Source organism: Otolemur garnettii, unplaced genomic scaffold, assembly GCF_000181295.1.
Source record: "Otolemur garnettii isolate 467f Iridium unplaced genomic scaffold, OtoGar3 scaffold00140, whole genome shotgun sequence".
Lineage (NCBI taxonomy): Eukaryota > Metazoa > Chordata > Mammalia > Primates > Galagidae > Otolemur > Otolemur garnettii.
In genome coordinates, this window is record NW_003852535.1 from 1,710,181 (window position 1) to 1,730,647 (window position 20,467).

Genomic DNA, 20,467 nt, shown 5'->3' on the forward strand with positions numbered 1-20,467 from the left:
TAGAGTGCTGGCCCCATATGCCAGAGGTGGTGGGTTCAAACCCAGCCCTGGCCAAAAGTTGCAAAAAAAAAAAAAAAAATTAACTGAGTGTTGTGATTGGTGTTTGTAGTCCCAGCTACTTGGGAGACTGAAGCAGGAGGATCACTTGAACCCAAGAATTTGAGGTTGCTGCAAGCTGGGCTGATACCATGGCACTCTAGCCAGGGCAATAGAGTAAAACAAAGACCAGCCTGAGAAACCACAAGACACAGTCTGTACTAAAAACAAAAAATTAGCCAGCTGGCTCAGTGCCTGCAGCTCAGCGGCTAAGGAACCAGCCACATACAGTGGAGCTGGTGGGTTCAAATCCAGCCCAGGCCTGCCAAACAATGACAACTACAACCAAAAAACAGCCAGGTGTTGTGGCAGGTGCCCGCAGTCTCAACTACTTGGGAGGCTGAGACAAGAGAATCACTTAAGCCCAAGAGTTTGAGGTTGCTGTGAGCTGTGACAAAATGGCACTCCACCCAGGGCAACAGCTTGAGACTCTGTCTCAAAAAAGAAAAAAGAAAAAATTAGCTGGGCATTGTGGTGGAAGCCTATAGTCTTATAGCCTCAGCTACTCTAGAGGCTAAGGCAGGAGAATCACGTCAGCCCAGGAGTTAGGCTGCAGCAAGCTAGGCTGACACTAAGGCACTCTAGCCCAGGACACAAGAGTGAGACTCTGTCTCAAAAAAAAAGTGTAAGAAAACTGATTTTCTAAAAATGTAAAGCTTTGGACATCTGAGTCTTTTGGCTAAATTATTGCTGAGCACCAAGGATGCAGCCATAACTCCAAAAGAGTGAGGGATGGTGCCAGGTCTTAGCTTGCTTGTTGCCTGCCCAGGGCCCTCTTCAGGCACCTGCACCCCCAAGCCATTTTGTCATTATCTCACCAAATTCTCACCAGAACCTCCCATGAGATGGGTTTTATGATTCCCATTTATAGATGGGGAAACTGAGGCTTAGAGAAGTCATGTAACTTATCTATGTCTGCATAGCTATACGAGAACCCAGGTTGTCTTGACTGTCAGGCTGGGGTTCCTAATCTGGCCCTAGAATTCGATGGATGCCCTCCAACCCCCATTCACAAGATGGTGGCACCCTGAGTCTCTTTTTAGTACTCTCCCCTAGCTTTAGGGCCTACTATGAGCCCCAGCCCAGCTTCATGGGCACCCAATCTAAGTAGAAGTGACTCCTCCCAGATCTCTCCTCCATCCCTGATGCCCCCTCTTCTGAACCCCAAGAAGACAGATCCAGGCGGGGAGGCCAGCAGCTTACAAAGTTGTCTTTATTGGTTTCCTGCTGCCTCACAGAGCATCAGGGTCCGTCCCTCCTGGGAATGTGGCATTTGAGGAGATAAATACTTATTTTGCCCCCGACACTTCAGTAGGGGGAAGTTTGATAAAAATAGTAATATAATAATAATAATAACTGCAATCAATAATAAAATGCCCCTATATTCTCCTAATACACAGTTGGTTGAAGCTTTGGGAAAAAGGAACTCCCTTTTGGGGAAGAGCCAAAGTATGCCCAGAGACCCTCCAGTGGCCCCCTGGATACCCATCTCCCACCAAGAAGCTCTTATAAATACCCTCCCCATTCTATCCCTGTCAGGATTCTCCTCCTCTTCAGGAGGCCTGGTGTTGCTGAGCCCCTCCTTGTCCCCAATCTCACCAAGCTCCTCCCCAGAGAAGTGATTGTGGGTCTGTGTTCTCTCTGCTCCCTCTCTCCCCTATCCTTGTCTCTCCCTCCTTCTTTTCTGTATCCTCCTCCTTCATTCATCCCTCTTCCTCCTCCTCTGCAAGGCTTCTGCCTCCTTCTAGTCACTATGACCTCCTCCTCCACTTTCTCCTCCCTTGCCTCTCTCTCACCTTCACCTACATCCTCTCTCACTTACTCTCTATCCTCCTTTCTTCTGGATCAGTGCCTGTCTTTTCTAACAAGATCCTAAGCAAAGCCTGGACTTGCCTTATCTTAGCCTCAGCTAGGGACCACGCATCTGCAGATAAGATCCCCAACCTGCTCCCAGAGACCCAGCTCCTGTTCCCAGGGACCCTCCATCCCTTATCCAGACTCCTACAAGCTTCCTGGGTCTTGGCACTGGATGTAAGAGCTTTGGCACTATCACCCTGGACACCAGGGCAGAAGGGGGGTCATTCTATTCCCAATGGCTAGCACAGGCTAAGGCTGGGAGCAGAGAAGAGGGCAAGATGTGGGCTGGGAGTCAAGACCCCAAGTCCTGGGGACCCAGGCAACCCTCCCAGTCACTGCCCAGTCCAAGCCCTCTCTGAGTCCAAATTTCCATGTCCCGGACCAGCGGGAGTATGGAATTCCTCAAGCTCTTTGCTCTCTTACATCTTGCTCTCCTGGGACTGGGGTGGGCCCTGCCAGAGGGCATCAAGGGGTGCTCTCTGATTCAGGGGCTGGGGGGAGGCTCCGGGGCCGTTCTGAGACCTAGAAAGGAAAGAAAAGGACATTAGGGTAGAAGGAGGCAGAGAAGACTCTTTCCTCAGGGAGGGGCCCAGTGCCTCACAGAGGCCTCCCTAGAACCCACCACCTGCTGTGGCAGGGCTCTTGGAGAAAGCCAGATGTTATGTGGGGTAGGGGTAAATTGGTCATTGGAAGAGCCTGGAGAATGCCTACTTAATCCTAAATGAATTCAATATTCCTTGCTCATTTACTCCATTCTTCATTCAATCAACAAACATGCTTCAGTCTGGATAGAAGGATTAAACCTGACCTCCACCATCAAGAAGACATTGTCAGCAAGGACAGACACCCAGAAGAAAACTACAGCACAGCAGGAGCTGCAGGGCAGGGGGATGGCAAGACTGGAACCAGCTCCAAGGAGGCCGTGATCACCTGGTCTGGTAGCCAGGAAGGCTTCTTTGAAAGTGATAGTGGTGAGCACCCTGGAGGGTAGCCAGGGTGTTAATCAGGTTAAGGACAGGGAAGGATATTCACAGCAGGGGGAATAGCAGTGGGAAGAGTGGGGGCAAGAGCCTGATGGTGTGAAAAAACATGGCCGCTTCCAGGGCTCTGAGTAGCCTGGTGAGACTAGAATCGGGGTACATGTGTGGGGGTATTGGAGACATGGCTGGAGGGTGAGTGGTGCCTTCCCATCTCCTCTTAGATCTTCTCCTTTCCCCAGTCAGAATGGATTGCTTCCTCCTCTGACCACCCACCATGGGCAGGGCCTCTGTTAAAGAGTTCTCACAGCTCTCCCTGTGTGGCACCCTCTCCCTGTGCCAGGTACTGTAGTGAGCCCTTTCCAGGTATCCTCACCTCTTTCAGGTCTCACAGAAGTAACCTCATTTTATAGTTAAACTCAGGGAGGATGAGTGACTTGTGAGGGGCTGCAGAGCTGGGATATCAGAACCAAGATTCCCACTTAAACTGCCCTTCGCCTCTGCTGGTGCCCACTGGTGGGGTGAATTTGGTAAGAGTCTGGATCTCTTAGCATCAAGGGCAGGGATGGCCTCAGCTTGTTCCATAGCTTGGGGTCTGAGAGCAAGGACTAGCACAAAGCAGAACTGCCTGTCCTTTGAATGGCAGAGAGAAAAATCCCGTCCCACCAGCTCACCTGTATTAGAGAATCTGAAGGGCTCAGAGATCCCTGGGGGCGGGACACAGACTCACTGGACAGAGATGTCCAAGGTTTCCTCTTCACTGCACCAGGAGCAGGATAAGGGGATAAAAATGCCAAGGTCAGATCTGAGGGCTGGGCTCAGAGGGAATGGCAGCTTGGGGAAGAGGGTGGAGTGCTGGGTACCGGGGGCTACCCTTACTGGGGTCTGCATCTCCAGCGAGGCCGTCACTGCCCACGGAGGCTGGGCGTCGTAAAGCCTCGGAGAAGCTGTGGGGCCGATGCGGGCCAGAAGTGCGGGCACCTCGGCCCTTCACTTCCGGAGCCTGTTGGGGGACAGGGCCGAGAGGCTGGGACCGGGAGGAAGGAGAGACCAGGACAAAGGAACTACCCTCAACTCCCAGCCTGGATGTGCTTAGACGGTCATAAACCAATGAGAGCTGGGCTATCAAAGACCGTTTGTTTTGGTTTGTCACTATCCCCCAACCCCCACATTGGTTTGCGACTTAAGTCTTAGCAATAACTACAGGCATAAGTCACAGGTCTCAGGGTCCTGTGACCACAGACGCCTGCGATTGGCTCGAGCTCACCACAGAGGCTGTTGATTGGCTCCTCAGGACTCACCTGGGGCGGGTCCCTGGAGCTGGGCCTCCCATTGGTGGGGCCCACGTGCACCAGGTGGTTGAAGTTAGTGGGCGGTGAGATGAGTTTGGAGCGCACGAAGGGGTCCTTCAGCATCTCCCTGCACGGGGGCAGAGGAAGTGTGGGGGGCAGGGCACGAAGCCCTGCACCCTCCGTAGGTGAGCTCTTCGCCCGGCCCACAGAGGCGGGCCAGCCCCCGCGCAGGCGCACCTGCGTTGCTGCTTCTGCTGCTCCTCCGACACGCGGAAGAAGAAGCGGCGTTTGCTCTTAGTGCGGAACAGCTGTCGCCGGCTGTTGTCGGTGAGGTCGGGGATGTCGAACTCATCCTTCTCTGTGAGAGAAACAGAAAACAGGACGGTGCCCACAAATCCCCAGGGCCCCAGTCGGCTCGCGCTCAGGTCATGTGCACACACTCCTTCACCTGCCAGCTGGTTCCTGAGGTAGGTCAGACGGACCTTCTCAGCGCCATAGAGGAACAAGGAGCCCTCCGGATTCAGGGGCCGCACCTGAGGCAGCAGGTAGAGGTCAGGTCAGGCCTGGCCGCCCGGCCCCGCCCCAGTGTAGCCCCAGGGGGCAGGCCCTCACCTTCTTTTTTTTTTTTTTTGAGACAGAGCCTCAAGCTGTCCCCCTGAGTAGAGTGCCATGGCATTACAGCTCACAGCAACCTCCAACTCCTGGAGTCAAGCGAGTCTCCTGCCTCAGCCTCCCAAGTAGCTGGGACCACAGGCGCCCGCCACAACGCCCGGCTATTTTTTGGTTGCAGCCGTCATTGTTGTTTGGCGGGTCCGGGCTGGGGATTCGAACCCGCCACCTTAGGTGTACGTGGCTGGCGCCTTAGCAGGTTGAGCTATAGGCGCCGAGCCAGGCCCTCACCTTCTTGAGCGGTACAGTCTGCACCCACTCTGCTCTCCGCACCTCAAACACATCGATGGCGCTCTCGCTGAACACTGTCAGGTAGGGGGCTGCGTAACCTGCAGACAGGAAACTGCCTGTGCTGTGCAGCCCCCAGCAAATCAGGCACCTCTCTGTGCTCGTTTACGTCTCTGCACCTCAGGGAACACCCCCTGCCCTGTCGCAGTACATGCCACGCAAAAGTCCTCCCCGGAAAATTCACCCTGATGCCCCACACAACCGCCGTAACAAATCAGAGCATAGAGCACTCGATTCTTTTTTTTTTGAAACAGAGTCTCAAGCTGTCCCCCTGGGTAGAGCGCTGTAGCATCGCAGCTCACAGCAACCTCCAACTTCTGGGCTCAATCAAGTCTCCTATCTCAGCCTCCCAAGTAGCTGGGACCACATGCGCCCGCCCCAACGCCCGGCTATTTTTTGGTTGCAGCCGTCATTGTTGTTTAGCAGGCCGGGCTGGATTCGAACCGGCCACCTTAGGTGTATGTGGCTGGTGCCTTAGCTGCTTGAGCCACAGGCGCTGAGCCAGAGCACTCGATTCTTAGCTGGCACACTTCTAAACATGAAGTGTGTTTGCTCTCCCTTAATTCTTTTTCTCACTCTTTTTTTTTAAAGACAGGATCTGGTATATCACCCCCAGGTTGGTCTTTAATTCCTGCTCTCTATCTCAGCCTCTTGAGTGGCAGAGATTACAGGCACACACCCCCACCCTCCTTAATTCTCAAACTCTGAGCAGGTGTATTATTACCACCCCTTAATTCTCAAACTCTGAGCAGGTGTATTATTACCACCCCTTAATTCTCAAACTCTGAGCAGAGTATTATTACCATCCCTAACTTACAGATGAGGGAATGGAAACCTGGGAGCTAAGTAATGGTCACGGTCACCCAGCTAATGAGCAAGGGCTGGGATTTGGCCGTGGGCAGTCTGGGTTCAAAGCCTACAATGCTGAATATCTATACCCAAGCCATAAGCCCCACCCCAGAAGAGCCAATGCTCATGAAGGAAGCTTTGTCTCTCTCTTCCAGCCCTTACCCCACTATACCAGTTACTTCTGAATGCACCTAACTGCCAGGCCGCCCCTACCCCATTCTTTCACTCATTCCTACAATCACAGCCCTGGAGTGTGCTTGCCTGGGCAGGGTGCTGGATATAGATGAAGAAACCAACCCAGCCCATTCCCCAGTTCCCCAGGCTAGTCATCAGTAGGAGGTGATGAGAGCCAGGACACAGGTCTGAACAGAGGTAGGAAAGCAAAGAAGGGAAGGGCCAGTGATAGGGAGGGTGGGGCCGGGAGCATGAAGGCACTAGCAACAATGACAGCAATTGTGGCAGTCATATTTAGAGTGCCTACGAGCTCCAGGCTCTGCATTGACACTGGAGTTGGACTTGGTTCCAAGAGTTTTCTGGGTACAGAAGGAAGGGAGAGCAGATCAGGCATGGAAGTAGAAGATCTCATGAAAGCCACCAAGAGCAGGATAGGGTGTGGTTGGGGTGGAGTATGTTCTCTGGCATCAAGGGCAGGTGTGTGTAGAGCTTCCAATGTGGAGCTTAGGAGTTGGGGCAGGATCCTGTCTTCACCCATACACTGAAGGTGCCCACCCCTCCCCCCCCCAGGCCCGCTGCAGGCCTTACCCCAGCCCGTGGGTGCTGCCGGCCACAGCAGTTCATGACCACGAGACTTGCGGCCAGTGCCATCCACATAGACACCAGCAGTGGTGAAGAGCAGCAGGAACTCACTGAGGCTGAGCTCTACGGCGCCTAGCGCCTCACCCAGGCCCCCTCGGGATGGTGGCAGCTCCTCAGGCACCAGACTAGATCCCAGCACCAAGGGTGCAGCCTCATTGAGCAGCGGGTAGAGTGTGAAGCCACCGGCAGCACCCACACATAGCCGGTCGCCCAGCAGCCCCAGGCTCTGCACAGGTGCAGGTGCCTGCAACTCACGAATGCGATGCTGCCAGGGCCCAGGGCCTGGGCCCAGCTGGTAGCAGAGGACTTGGCGCTTGACAGCTACACAAAGCACTGGGGTGCGGGCCTGTAGGATGCTCCCAGCTACCAGAACGTGGCAGCCTCGAGACTCAGGTATCTTGGCACCTGCTGCCTCTGAGCTCTCCAGCTCAGGCAGGGCAAAGAGGCGTACGCTGGGGCCGCGGCCACACAGCACAATCAGCAGGCCTGCCGTGGGGCTCATGGCCAGCCGCTGCACCCGCCGGCACTCCCCAACCTGGAAGATGTCTGCAGGGTTGTGGAGGGGAGAGTGTCACCCACAGGTGGGTGTGAAGCAACACATCCCCATCCTCCTCTGGGTTGACCCCACCTGTGCCCACCCTGGCCCAGTGTTAGGATATACCATTGCTATGCAGATGGATCACAAATAGCCCCTCCTCAGTGCCCAGAGCAAGCCTCTCCTGATCTGGTGGAAGAAGGAAGATGGTCGGAGGTCAGAGGGCCTGTCTGATGGTGGAGAGACTGGGCGACCTGACTACCCTTGCTGAGCCTGTTTCTCTGGAGGAGCTGGGGATACTAATAGTCCCACCGTCCTTGCATCTCTAGGCCCCTCTCTCCCAGAATCAGGACCAGCTCTAAAGAGGTAGAGCCATGGGAGCAGATAAGAGACCCAGCACCTCGAGCTGTGGGATTTGAGCTTCAAGCCTCTTTCCCAGCTGTCAGTCACTGAGTTTCTCTGAAATGTAAGTGAGCTGAATGTAAGTGAGCTTCATGGCAGCTCTACCCAGGAGATGTGAGACTCTGGGTGGTTACTCAGCTACCCCTAGAATCCCCTAGCTGCTAGAGAGCCAGGACTGGAACCCTCACTGTCTTGTTCAAAGCCCTGGCTCCTTCTACCTGCTTGAGATTCTTTTATTTTTTTAAGACACAGAGTCTCTTGGCTGGGTGCCTGTGGCTCAAGCAGCTAAAAGGCGCCAGGCACAGACACCAGAGCTGGCGGGTTCGAATCCAGCCCAGGCCTGCCAAACAACGACAACTGCAACCAAAAAAAATAGCTGGGCGTTGTGGCAGGCGCCTGTAGTCCCCGCTACTTGGGAGGCTGAGGCAAGAGAATTGCTTAAGCCCAAGCTTTTGAGGTCGCTGTGAGCTGTGATGCCACGGCCGCAGAGTGCTCAGCGACCTCAAAATCTTGGGCTTAAGCAATTCTCTTGCCTCAGCCTCCCAAGTAGTGGGGACTACAAGCACCCATCACAACTCCTGGCTATTTTTTGTTGTTGTTGTTGCAGTTGTCATTGTTTTAGCTGGCCCGGACTGGGTTAGAACCCGCCAGCCTGGGTGTATGTGGCTGGCACCCTACCCACTGAGCTACAGGTACCGCCTTGAGATTCTTTTAGAAAAAGGAGAAACTGAGGCATAGAGAAATGGAGTGACAAGAAGCCAGGCCCTCTGTCCCATGGTGTGGGACTCTTCATGCAGCTGAGCACAGAGGAGGGCAGAGAGGATACATGTGCAAAGCTGAATCTGGCTCTGGCTCATAGCTGTGGGGAATGGGCAGTGACAGTGGCCCCTTGGACAGTGCCTGGGCCAGCACCAACCCTACAGGCCCAGAATGCTCCCTCAAGCTGGCTCACCGAGGATGGCAGCGCAGAGTGTATGGGGCAGCAAAGGCAGCCCATTGTCGTAGGCCTCCTTGAGTGTGTACACGGGCCGAGGCCTTGGCCGTGTGTCCAGCAGCAGCCTCTGCAGCTCGCCCAGCATGTGTAGCCAGCGCTCCCGCTCCCCCTCACTCTCGGCCAGCAGCAGCACAGTGCACGTGGTAGGTGGCACAGTCAGCTGGGAGGCTGTCACCTGTGGGCAGGGTCCAGGCTGGAGGGCTGTGGGCATCTTTTCTCTCTTGCTGCCTCTCCCAGCTGATATGCATGTACACCAAGCATGTGCTTGCTGGGTACAGTGCTAGGCACTGTCCACAGCAGAAGTCAAACTAGTCAGGTGATCAGCCAAGAATGTGGACAGACAATTCCAGAGCCCTGTGTGACTAGCACCATGATAGGTTAAAGACAGACCTTGTGGGAGTAATAGTACAGCCCCTAACCCAGGTCAAGAGGTAAAGGATGACTTCCCAGGGAACAAAACACTTCTGCCAGAGCCTGAGGGTGAGTGGACTAAACTAGAGTTGTTCAAGGTGGGTGAGGAGCTGGGGACCCGTGGGGGCTGGCGGTTGCATACAGAGGGAACAGAATATGAAGAACTGAGGAGGCACACATAGGCAAAGAGTGCCCTTAGAAGTGGAGAAAACAAGGTATGGACAGAGCTGGGAGAGGTGGCAGGGAAGAAGGATGGAGGCCTACAGGGTCAGATCCATGGGGCCTCAAGGCCTTGGTCAGGAGCACCCTTAGGCTGATGGGAAGCCACAGAGGGTCCTAAACAAGGCAACTGTGGCCAGAGCTTATGTGGGAAGCTCACTGTGGCTCCAGATTGGAGAGCCCATTAGGGCCGGAATGTTGGCTACTGTGGCTATTATGTGGAAAGGCGGACAGTGTCTGTAATGGGGATAGCATGGGGAAGTGGATAAGGGCTGATCTTAGGCACTCACCCTAAAAATACGTGGCAGGTCCTTGGTCTGAGCGTGGATGACATCAGAGGCCAGGACAGGAGTGGCCATGAACTGAGGGTCCCTAAGAGGTCCATGGAGCAGGTTGGATCTCTCACTGTCCTCGGCTGCCTCTTACCACTAGTCCCTAGCCACGTCCCCCTGCCACCACCCACCTCAGATCCAGTGCTTGCAGGAGGGCCCCACTAGCTGGGCTGAGCCGCGGGTCAGGGGCGTCAAACAGCAGCAGGCGAGAGTCACTGAGTGCAGCAAACACCCGCTGCCAGCCACGACGGACGCCAGAGGGCCGAGGCACCTGGGAGAAGGCAGGCATGGGAGGGCCTATGCAGGCCCTTAGCCCCCCATGCTGACCCCCTCCCCCAGCCCCTGCTCACCGATAGGAAACCCTCATAGGCAGTGCCTGTGCCCGTTTCAGGGTGCACTCCCAGAGCTGTATGGAGAAGGTCAGGGGGCACAGGGCAGGGTGGGGCCTTCGCGGCACAGGTTGAGTGACAGAAGTAGCCACAGACTGTGGGGAAAGCAGGAGAGGGCAGATAGTGTGAAGCTGGGAGGGGACAGCCTTGAGCCAGCCCCAGCTTCCCTGAGGCCATGGTGGCAACTGAACAGTCACCAATTCCCTGACAAATGAGAAAAAAAAAAACTGAGCAGTGGGACATTGGACCCGCAGGCGCTAAAGATGCTGAGTTGGGAGAAATAGCATGGGTATGGCAGGGTCACACAGGGGCTGTGGCTAGAGTGTGGATATGGGTGTGGGGAGTGCTGGGGGTTCTTACCGTCACAGCCCAGGCCCTGGCGACCCAGGCCCAGCATCAGTGAGGTGCAGCAGAGACATTTGGTGGGGGATGGGAAGCTTCGGGGGCGCAGCATGTGTGAGCCAGGCTGAGGAGGAGGAACATGCCATTACCTATGGTGTGTCACAGCCTCCCAGGGCCCTGTGCCTATCCCTGAGGGCTCGAGCCACCCCAAGTATATCTGCTGGCCATGATGTGCATGGAAGTTCCCATAGAGCTTGGTAGAATAGCTCGGTGCCCCCGCCACTTTCCCCACTGGGTGCTGACCTTAGCAGGAGGACCTTCTGCAGGGGCTGTGGTGGCAGCAGGCACTCTGGGGAACACTGCCTGCAGGAAAGTGAGTGAACTGGTGAGAAGGGCAGGATGTGGGGCCCAGCTCCTCATCCATAGGAACACCCCCGGTCCTCACCCCTGAGCGCAGGCTTCGTCGGCCCTCTGGCCTTAGCTCTGGCTCCACCCCAGGTCTTGCGGCCTCTCCTGAAGTGCCAGCCTCTTTGGCAGGATCTTTCTGGAGATGGGAGAGGGAAGGACAAAGTCGAGGTCTCCCATGCCTCACCCCAGGACTTCTCCCTGACCAGCCCCTCTCCCTTGCTCTTACCTCTGAGCTCCAGAAGGACAAGAAGGGAATCAGGGAGTTTGACGGCTTGAGGTCTGCAAGTAGATATAGGGTATGGGTCACTGGGGGTGGGGTCCCTGGACCTTTTGAACCCAAGGCCAACAGGGACCTCAGTTCCTGCCTGAATAAAATGGGAAGGGACCATAAGCTGGGGGGGGAGCTGGCACATAGCAGGTGCTCAGTGAGTGCTGGTGACAGATGGCAGGGTAAGCAGCAGAGACCAAGAACAGACTCCTGTCCCCACAGCCCTGCCACGCTATCACAGGAGCCCCTTGGTGACCTTGAGGCTGTAGTGAGGGCCTAGCTCCAGGAAAGGTGGGCAGTGGCCACTCACCCCCAGGCCCACGGGCCCGCAGTTCCTCCCGAAGTGCGGCCAGTTCCTGCCGCAGGGTCTGACTCTGTTTCTCAGCCTCCTGCAGACGGCTGGGGGAGAACAGTAAGGGCTCACCTCTGGCCTCCCCATGGAACCCAACCACATAGCATCTGCCCCAGTCTCACTGCTCAGCCTGCAGCTGGGCCTCCTGCATCTGCGTCAGCCGCTCCTGCAGGCCCTGCTTGGCACGGATCTCAGCCTCCAGCGCCGACTGCAGCTCTAGCCTGGCTGAGGCCTCCATCTTCTGCAGCCGTCGTGCCTTCCACTGGTGGTCCTAGTGGCCATGGGGCACTCATGTAAGATACCCTCTGGGCCTGGCTGCCTCAGGGGTCCACCTATACAAGAGCACATTGCTACCCATGCCTCCTGGTCAGGCTCAAAGCCCCAGCTTGGTCACTGACCTACTGTGAACTCAGGCCAGTCACTGAACTAGGAGCTCAAAGAGTCTCCATGTGCAGAGTGAGGCTACTGATATCCCTCACCCCCAAAGGTGTCCCTGGGGCTCACCAGTGGCCGGGCAGGGAGGGTCTGGGTGCCCACATTCCTCAAAGATTCTAGCTCTTCGGCCATCTTGGTGGCTAGAGCCTGCAGGTAGCCTCTTGAGACCTTCTCATCATTCACCCTAATGGAGAAGGGGCTTGGTTAAGGGCTGGGCTCTCAGTCCTGCCCAGGCCTTACCCCAGCCCACTGACACCCACCAGCGAAGGATGTCGGCAATCTGGGCCTCCCAGTTGCTCTCGGTCTCCCGCCGCTCGCCCTCCAGCCGTTGCTTGCTCTGCTGCTCTTGTGCCAGCTTTTCTGCCAACTGGGGGCCAGGTGAGGAGGCAGGCTCAGCCTCAGGGTACACCAGCAGCCCTGGCCATCTGCTGTCTCTCCAAAGGACCCCTAGCACCCTGAGCCCCATCTATATCTTCCCTTGCTAGCTTGCTACAGCTTACCCACCCAAGGGGACCCTGCCGGCTCTCCCACTCTCTTGTCTGTCTATCTGGTCCTCCATCAGCCCTGCTCACCCGCTCCTGCTCCAGGCTTAGCCGCTGGTTCTCCTCCTGCAGTCGACACAGAGCCTCTTCCTTCCCACTCAGCCTAGGGAAGAGAAGGTCAAGGCAGTGACTCCTAGCCTGGCCTGGGCCAAGCCTGTCCCTACCGCCCCTGTTGCCCAGCTTACCCCTGGCTGTGGACCTGCTCTAGCTGCTCCCGTAGGGTAGCCACCTCCTTCCTCAGTTGGGCCTCAGGAGGCCCACTCTTGGGCAGTCCCATGCCATTGGTCTCAGAGGCTGTGTGGACAGTCTTGAGAACATAGATAGGGGTCAGAGTAGGGGCCCAGGAGGCCACCTGTAGGACACAGGCCTGTTCCCAAGGCCATGAGTGGGGTCAGGCCTAAGGAAAAGTGCCTCTTGCCAAAGGGATAAGAACTTACCTTGACCGCAGAACACTCCTCAAGGCTTTTCTCCCGCTGTCCCTGCAGCTGTGTCATCTCCTGGCTCAGGGTAGCCACCTGGGCCTCCAGCTGTCATGGGTGCAGAAGCAGCCGGTGCTGTCTTTGCCCATGCCAATCCCTCTGTCCCAGCATGCCATAGATTCAGGCTCTGCCAGTCACAGCAGGCATGAGGAGGCAGTGGGCTCTGAGGTGACCCATCCTGCTCACCCACCTCCCTCTGGGCAGTCTGGGCTTCCTCCAGCTGGGAGCTCAGGGTCTGGGTCTGGCTGGCTAGGGCTGCTTCTCTCTTCTGGGCCTCCTGCAGCCTCTGAAGCAGCTCCTTCTGCTGCCCCTGAGCTCTGCATAGCTCCTGTTCCTGCGCCTGCAGCCCTGCCCGTGCCTCAGCCAGCTCCTAAGGGGTTGCAGGGGAGAGGGCAAGGCCCAGAGTCAGGGCATGGCCCTTTGTAGCTGTAGAGATGAGCACCCCACGCTCAGACATGGCTCCGGGGAACAATAACATGTAGCATAGAGCCCTGGGCCACTCACCCGCCTCAGCAGGCCCTCACCTGGTGGAGCTGATCTCTCTCCTGCTGTGGGTCACTGTCCTGAGCTGGGCTACTAGCATGGCACCCATCCGTCTGGGACAAGGGGGCATTGCTGTCCCTCAGCGTCTCTGCCAGGAATAGTCACTGAGACCTGCACATACTGACTGCCCTAGCCTTAGCCAGGTACTGCACGTGCAGTGTCTCATAAAACCTTCTCCTTGGGGTGGCGCCTGTGGTTCAAGGGGTAGGGCGCCGGCCCCATATGCCAAGGGTGGCAGCCCCGAACAAAAGACTGCAAAAAAAAAAAACCTTCTCCTTGGCCCATTTTCCCCATGCAGGCTCAGAGGGTTTACCATACTTCCCCAAGATCACACAGCATGTACAGAGCAGGGGTAGGACTGGAACCCAGGTGGGACTCAGCCCCAAGGTAGGGGTAGGAAGGAAGGAACAATACCTGACAACCTCTCCCGCAGAGTCTGCACTTCCTTCTGTAGCTGCTGCAGCTCCCAGTGGTCCAAGGGGGTGTGTGGGGCCTCTGACAGGGGAGGTGGCACCCATAGGTGAGCAGCTACTCTTGCAGCAGCAGCCACCAGGGCCAACACTCCAACTTAGCCAGCTTTTGCCCTACTGCTCCCTGTACCTTGGTGCTTCTGGCTCAGCTCTACCTTCTCTTGCTCTAGACAGTGGAGCTTCTGCTCCAGAGCAGCCAGTGGTTCAGAGATGCTCTCAGGACTGGGACTGGCAGAGGACAAGGATGACACATATTAGCAGAAAGCCCTCTCCATCTTCCTATACCCAATCACTCAATCATCCAAGACAAAACCAGACCCCAGGCTGATGTCATGGGCAGTGGCTCCCAGGGATAGTCTTCAGGGTCCCTAGGCCCAGGTTCAAGCCCTAGTTCTGGCCTTTCCAAGCTGTGTCACCTTGAACCTAACATCTCAGTTTCAGTTTCCTCACAGGGAAATGGTGGTAATAACAAGGCCCCTCCAAGGGCCATCAAGAAGACAGGACCAGGTGACATGGGCTAAGGTGGCCCCAGTGAATGGGCATCGGAAGCATTTCCTTCCACCTCAGGAGCATGTTTCACCCAGACCTTGCTGCAGTTTCAGACCAGCCCCTCAAGTGGGCGATCATCCACCCATTTTACAGAGGTACTAAGTAAGGCTTGGGAGCCAAAGGAGCTTCAAACTCTAGGTCCCTGGCTCCAAGTCCACCGGGGACCCTGATGACATGTAGGCTTGGAGTACCTGTCATGTGTGGGTGTTAGGTAGCTATTCTACCCTCTTCCCCAGTGCCCTAGTGGCTACAATCCCAGCATCCATCAGGCCAGGCAGCCCCCAGCTGCCTACCAGGTGTGTGAGGACTAGACTCACCTTCCAGATGTATAGGTGAAGCCCACAAATGGCAGATGGTGGCCTGAGAAGGCCCCATGGGAGGGCGGAGGCAAAGTTCCCTGTAGGAGAAGAGGCACGGTCAATAGGCACAGTTCCAGGGAGAGGCTTGAGAGCTAGGAGGACTCCTGAACCTGCTCAGCTGGGAGTATAAGGGTATAACACAGCCCCCTCCCCCCCAGCTCCTATGAGTCCCCAACAACATGGCCTCCCAGGGGCTGTTGGGAGATTTCTTCTTTCTATGGATGCTGGTTAATAGGATGATACAACCCATCCAGCTCAGGTGACCCAGAACTCTTATGAACCCCTAGGATCCACAGGCCTCACCCCTACCCCACCCCAGGGAGCTTCTGGAGGGTTCCCACAGCCAGCCAGGGGCAGGGCACCTCTCTGCCTTCAGTAGTATCTGCCACTCACTGGGTGATTGAGGGTATCATCATCCACATCGAAGTTGGACGTGTCCATGGGCCCCTGGAGTTCAGGGACATAGGGGGCAGTGCTGGTTGCCAGCCGCTCCCAGTCTATACCCTCAAAGAAGGGATGGTTCCGGAAGTCATCCAGCCCCCCACGACCCAGCCGCTCTTCCTGGCGGCACAGCAGATGGCGGATCAGGTCTTGGGCACTGGCTGGCACATCAGGCATGTCTGGGGGGAACTGTAGGTGGTCCTGCAGGTGGAGGATCAGGCTGGTCAAATGTCCGGGACCCCAGCCTCGCCTGCAGAGAATTCCAACCACACAGACTTGGAAGTCCCACTGCCTTCCCCAGAATCCCAGAGCCTGACAGCCAGACCTCATGGTTCATGATCTTGCCATAGGTTTCCACTAAGGATTCGGCATAGAAGGGTGTCTCCCCAAAGAGCAGCTCGTAGGCGCAGACTCCCAGTGACCACCAGTCGCACTGTGGACCATAATGGCCCTTGCCCTCCTCCATGGCCTGCAGGATCTCAGGGGAGATATAGTCGGGTGTCCCTACTGCCACAGATGAGTCCACCTGTAGAGGGTGGTGTTGATGATGCCATGAAGGCAGCTTCAGGCATGGCTGGGGCTGCTGGCCTCCCACCACAACCCTGGTACTCCTACCCTGCCAGGGCTGGGCTGGCCTGGAGCCCCCCACCTGGGGCCTGGGCCTCCCACTGCCTCCAAAGCTCAGCCTGCCAGATATCCCCTGCTCCCACTCTGAGGCAGGGTCCTTACCATGCCATTATTGTTGAGACGCAGGCAGGAGCCAAAGTCGGCCAGGCGAATGTGTCCATTCATGTCCAGGAGGATGTTGTCCGGTTTAACATCCCTGGGGGAGGGAGGGCAGGGAGAGCTAGGGGCTTGATTTGTGTACATTTAGGCACATGCCTGGGTGTACATGCTTGGACACATGTAAGCATCAGCTCACATGTTAAGGGAGAGAAGTCTGGTGGCCAGGAGGAAGAAGGCTCCTAGACTGGGGAAAGGAACCTGGAGGACAACCCTTAGAAGCGGCAGAGTTTTCTACGGGTGCTGCAGGAGCCAGATTTCCCCAATGCAGACCACGGCTCAGCCACCCACAAGACAAGTCACCTTGAGTCAGGTAGCTACCTGTGCTAAGCTCTGACTTCCTTGACTAAAATAGGGACAAGAACAGTCCTTATCACATAAGCCTTTTTGGCATGAGGGTTCAAAGGAACCACATATGAAGCCCCCAGCTGTGTTTGCACATGGTGAGTGCTCAGCAAACAGTCAGCAGGGGCTGGATGGGGCAAGGGTCTATGGGGTTCCTCACCTGTGGACATAGCCCAGCTGGTGCAGCGAGTGGATGGCCAGTACCATCTCAGCCAGGTAGAACTGGGCCAGCTCAGGTGGGAGGCGGTCCTCAAAGCGGCTCAGTAGTGTGAGGAGGTCCCCACCAGCGTAGTAGTCCATCACCAGGTACTGGACAGCAGTGGGCAGGGGACAAGAATCAACCTGAGGGGAAGGGATACCTGCCCCCTCACAGTGGTCCCTTGGGGCTCTGGAAAGGCAGGACTGTGTCTCCTGTTAGCCCTGGGGTAGCCAGTTCCCAGCCGAGCTCAGGCAGGAGGCTCCAGGACCAAGAGCTGGTAGGAAGTGGAAACCTCTTTGTCTTAATAGGAAGGATCGCTCTCCTTCCTTGGACCCAGCCCTCCTGGCCCCCCAGGCAATCCTCCAACCCTATAGAGTATCCTCACCAGGTACTCCTCATCTTGGAAGGCATAGTGCAGAGTGGTCACCCAGCGGCTGTCCCCCTTCACCAGAACATCCCGCTCCTCCCGGAAACAGGCTGTCTGCAGTAGGTTTGGGGGAACAGGGGTCGGGTGGTACCAGAGCCCAGGAACCACCTCTCACCAGCTTAGGGGATGGAGAAGGACTCAGCAAGTATATGGGGCTCAGGTAGAGGTCACAGCCCTGTTGTCCTCAGGTTGCTTTGAGGACAACCGAAGCATTATGGCTAGATGAGCCCAACCCCAGCATTATGGCTCTGAGCCTTGGTGTCACCATGAGAAAAATGGGAACAACTCTGCTTACTTTTAAGAAAAGTTTACTGTGAGAGAGGGACAGGACATAGGTGGCTGTTGGTGGCTGTTGAGGGTGGCATCCTTTGCCTGGTAAGCAGCCATGCCCTGCCCCTTCCTCTGGATGCCCTGGAGGCCTCAAGGTCAGCACCTGTCCCTACCCATGTGCAGGCTGCCAAAGGCCCAACAGACCCCACACTGACCTCTGCTCTTTTCAGCATCTCCCACTTGTGTAGCATTTTCATGGCAAAAATTTTCCCACTGTCCCTCTGCCTCACCACAGCAACCTGAGATCACAAGGAGAACTAGGGTCAGCCCAGCCCAGGAGGAACACACTCCTCCCCACCTACCCCAGGCCTTTGCTCACCTCCCCGAAGGCCCCTCGGCCGATCACCTTCAAGATCTCAAAGTCATCTCTCTGCAGACGAAGCTCTTTCACCTTTGTCACGAAGGGGCTGGCTGAAGGGACACAGGTGGGGTTCAGAGTACATGCAGAGGGTTGGGGGCCAGCTCCCTCTCTCACCTTGGGAAGACCAGGGCAGAGATGCCCTCCCCAGTGACAGCCTATGGCTAAGGGACTGAGAGGAGCTGGAGCCCAGTCAGCCATGATCAAGAAGTACAGAAGGTGAGGGCCCTGGCTCAGCTGACCACCTGGCCTCCAGATCTCTCTGGACCCCTATCCCCAGACTCTAGGCAACTTCCATCTCAGAGGTTGATGAGACTTGTGGCCCTCCACAGCCTAGACCTGGCCCTGGCTGGCTGGGTTGGTTACCCTGGGGACTGTGGGGATACCATTCCCACCCCAGCTCATAGTTCTTGACCCCCTAACAGGGCCAGGCCAGGGCCTGTCTTGGGAAACTGGACGGGTGACATTCCTTGTCCCAGAGAGGCTTCTCTGCCATTCAGGAGCTGTTGGCCTAGGTCAGGGACCCTGTAGGCATAGAGGTACCTGGCTGGGGGTGAGACTTAAGGCAGCCCCAGCCCAGGGAAGACAGTGGCCCTGCAGAGCTCTTGAGGACAGGCTCTGTGCACCCCTAGTGGGGCTGCTTTGTTGGGAGGCATAGATACCAGTCTCCTGGGTGCTCACAAAACTTAAAAACAAAGCCAAAACACCTTTGCCTGGCATGGAGGTTAACACCTGAGGGTGTGAGCTCTTAGGATCCCTCCTAGGCCCGACCAGCCTACTACTCTGGGCCCTGCCTCCCTTGGGACGAGGGCTTTGCCTGGCCAAGAACCTCCTTCTTCCTCACAATCCTGGATGCCTTGGTGAGGGGCAGCTCCAGCCAACTCTGGGGCCTTACCAGGCCTGGAGTAGCCACAGGCTGGGGGAGAGAATTGGGTCTTGGGAACTTAAGGCAGGAGAGACGGTTCAAGACTGGGGGCCGCTATGGTCTGGCACCCTGCCTCAGTTTCCCCTTGCCAGGAGGTAAACTCCTGCCAGATGGGCAGGTCTGTGGGTGGGACAGAGAGCTGCTCCACAGGTTTATCAGGCAGAACCCCCGCAGCGGGGGTGGTGTGGAAACCTCATTACAGAAATTGTCTCTTTCCCAGGCCTGTGTGTGGAGCTGGGGAGAAGCAGACACAGGTCTCTGAGAAACTGTGGCCAGAGCAGAGCGGTGATCCACCAACCAGAAAGGGGCTAACAACTGGCTCCTGTAGGCATAAGGTCCAGGACTGGCTGCCTACTCCCCTTGCCTTGCCACAGGGCATGGGGGCTCTGGGCAGCAGCTGAGACAAGTTGGGGCAGGAGAGGAATGAGTCACCGCCCTTTGAGTTACCTCGGGAGATGTCAACAGACAGGCCCCCATGTTGGGGTCCCAGGTAGAGGTGCCAGAGGCAGACAGGAAGGAGCACTCATGAACACAAACATACACGTGCGTGGGGGGAGGTGATGACGACACAGGCACATGCATAACACTCAGGAGTCTGGGGGAGTCAAGCAGGCAATAGAGGCCGAAGCTACTTACCATCCTCAGCCTGGACAGTAGGCCTGTGTCTGGGGGCCAAGTTGCTGGCATATCTGGGTGGCAGGCCCCCAACTGTGCCAGACTGGGCCTTATGCCTGCCCACAGCTCAGGAGCGCCAGGAACGCTAGTCACCCACTGGGCAAACAGCTGCCTCACCCCACCCTCCAAGTCAGGCCCCCAGGCCTTCCACCCATAGCCTGGTGGGGTGTGACCAGGGAACCCTCCGACTGGCGCCAGAGCCCACAGTGGGTTCAGGGTTACCCAGGACCAGCCACTCCCAGTGACTCAGATTAGTCAACCAGGAAAAGGTGCAGACCCACCTCTAGCCAGGCCCCCCTCTCTGGCCAGGGGGAACAGTCTCAGGGAGCCTGGCCCACAGCTGGCAGAGACCAAGGGGCTGAGGTTGGTTCTTAAGTCTGGGCTGTGGCGGTCCTGTACACAGGGAGTTGTGTGTGTATGTGTGTAGGGTGTTTGCAAGTGTACAAGACCGTGAAAGCCTGTATCAGTGCGTGGCACAGAAGGGTGTCGGCATAGGGCATGGGATGTGACATGTGAGGGAGGAATCTCCTACACGACTCTGCAGGGCCTGCCTTGGGTACATGTGTCTGTAGTCTATATACCTGGGTATAAATTTGCGTGCGTCTGTATGAAGTGTGCACTATGTACTCGCGCCAAGGTCTGTGAGTGGGAAGGGGCGTGTGTGCATCTGAGTGAGCGTGAGGTGCACAGGTGAGTGAGCGAGCCGCAGGTTCCTGTGGCACGGGTCAGGGCCAGTGAGGAGAATATGCGAGGGGACCGTGTAGGGGTGCGAGTCCTTGCGTGAGGTTCTGTGAGCATGGAGCACGTGGGGTCCCGACGCGGCGTCCCTAGGGCCCCCCCTCCTTGCCGCACCGCCACTCACCCCAGCTCAGAAACTGCGCCACGTTGCGCTCCCGCCGCAGGGGGGTGCTGCTGAGTTCGTGGTGTAGCCCCAAAAGCAAATCCAGGAGGCCGTCGAGCCCCGGACCGCCGCCGGCCTCGCCCTGTGCCAGCCGCTCCAGCGCTCGCAGCCGCCGTTCCATGGCTGCAGTCGGAGCCCGGCTTCCTAGCTACAACTCGGCCGCCTGCATGCTCGCCCGTCGGTCCGTCCGTCCGTCAGTCCGCAGGTAGG

General features: G+C 56.8%; 1 protein-coding gene across 1 annotated transcript; it reads right to left on the minus strand.

Annotated features, from left to right (window-relative positions):
• Positions 1-2,135: 2,135 nt before the first annotated feature.
• CDC42BPG (CDC42 binding protein kinase gamma) lies at positions 2,136-20,467 on the minus strand. The gene is made up of 37 exons (XM_003798624.2): positions 20,219-20,467; positions 17,718-17,809; positions 17,554-17,637; positions 17,027-17,122; positions 16,603-16,751; positions 16,044-16,137; positions 15,640-15,840; positions 15,267-15,515; positions 14,832-14,911; positions 14,096-14,193; positions 13,910-13,990; positions 13,477-13,583; positions 13,143-13,322; positions 12,911-13,000; positions 12,659-12,780; positions 12,504-12,576; positions 12,192-12,298; positions 12,001-12,115; positions 11,619-11,767; positions 11,455-11,543; positions 11,103-11,155; positions 10,914-11,012; positions 10,772-10,831; positions 10,487-10,592; positions 10,088-10,221; positions 9,869-10,008; positions 9,696-9,777; positions 8,734-8,950; positions 7,506-7,568; positions 6,791-7,390; positions 5,123-5,220; positions 4,671-4,755; positions 4,460-4,580; positions 4,232-4,349; positions 3,810-3,933; positions 3,605-3,690; positions 2,136-2,475 (listed from the first exon to the last, which is right to left on the minus strand). Exons 1-37 carry the CDS (start codon positions 20,376-20,378, stop codon positions 2,419-2,421), a joined length of 4,659 nt encoding a protein of 1,552 aa, XP_003798672.1. The 5' UTR covers positions 20,379-20,467; the 3' UTR covers positions 2,136-2,418.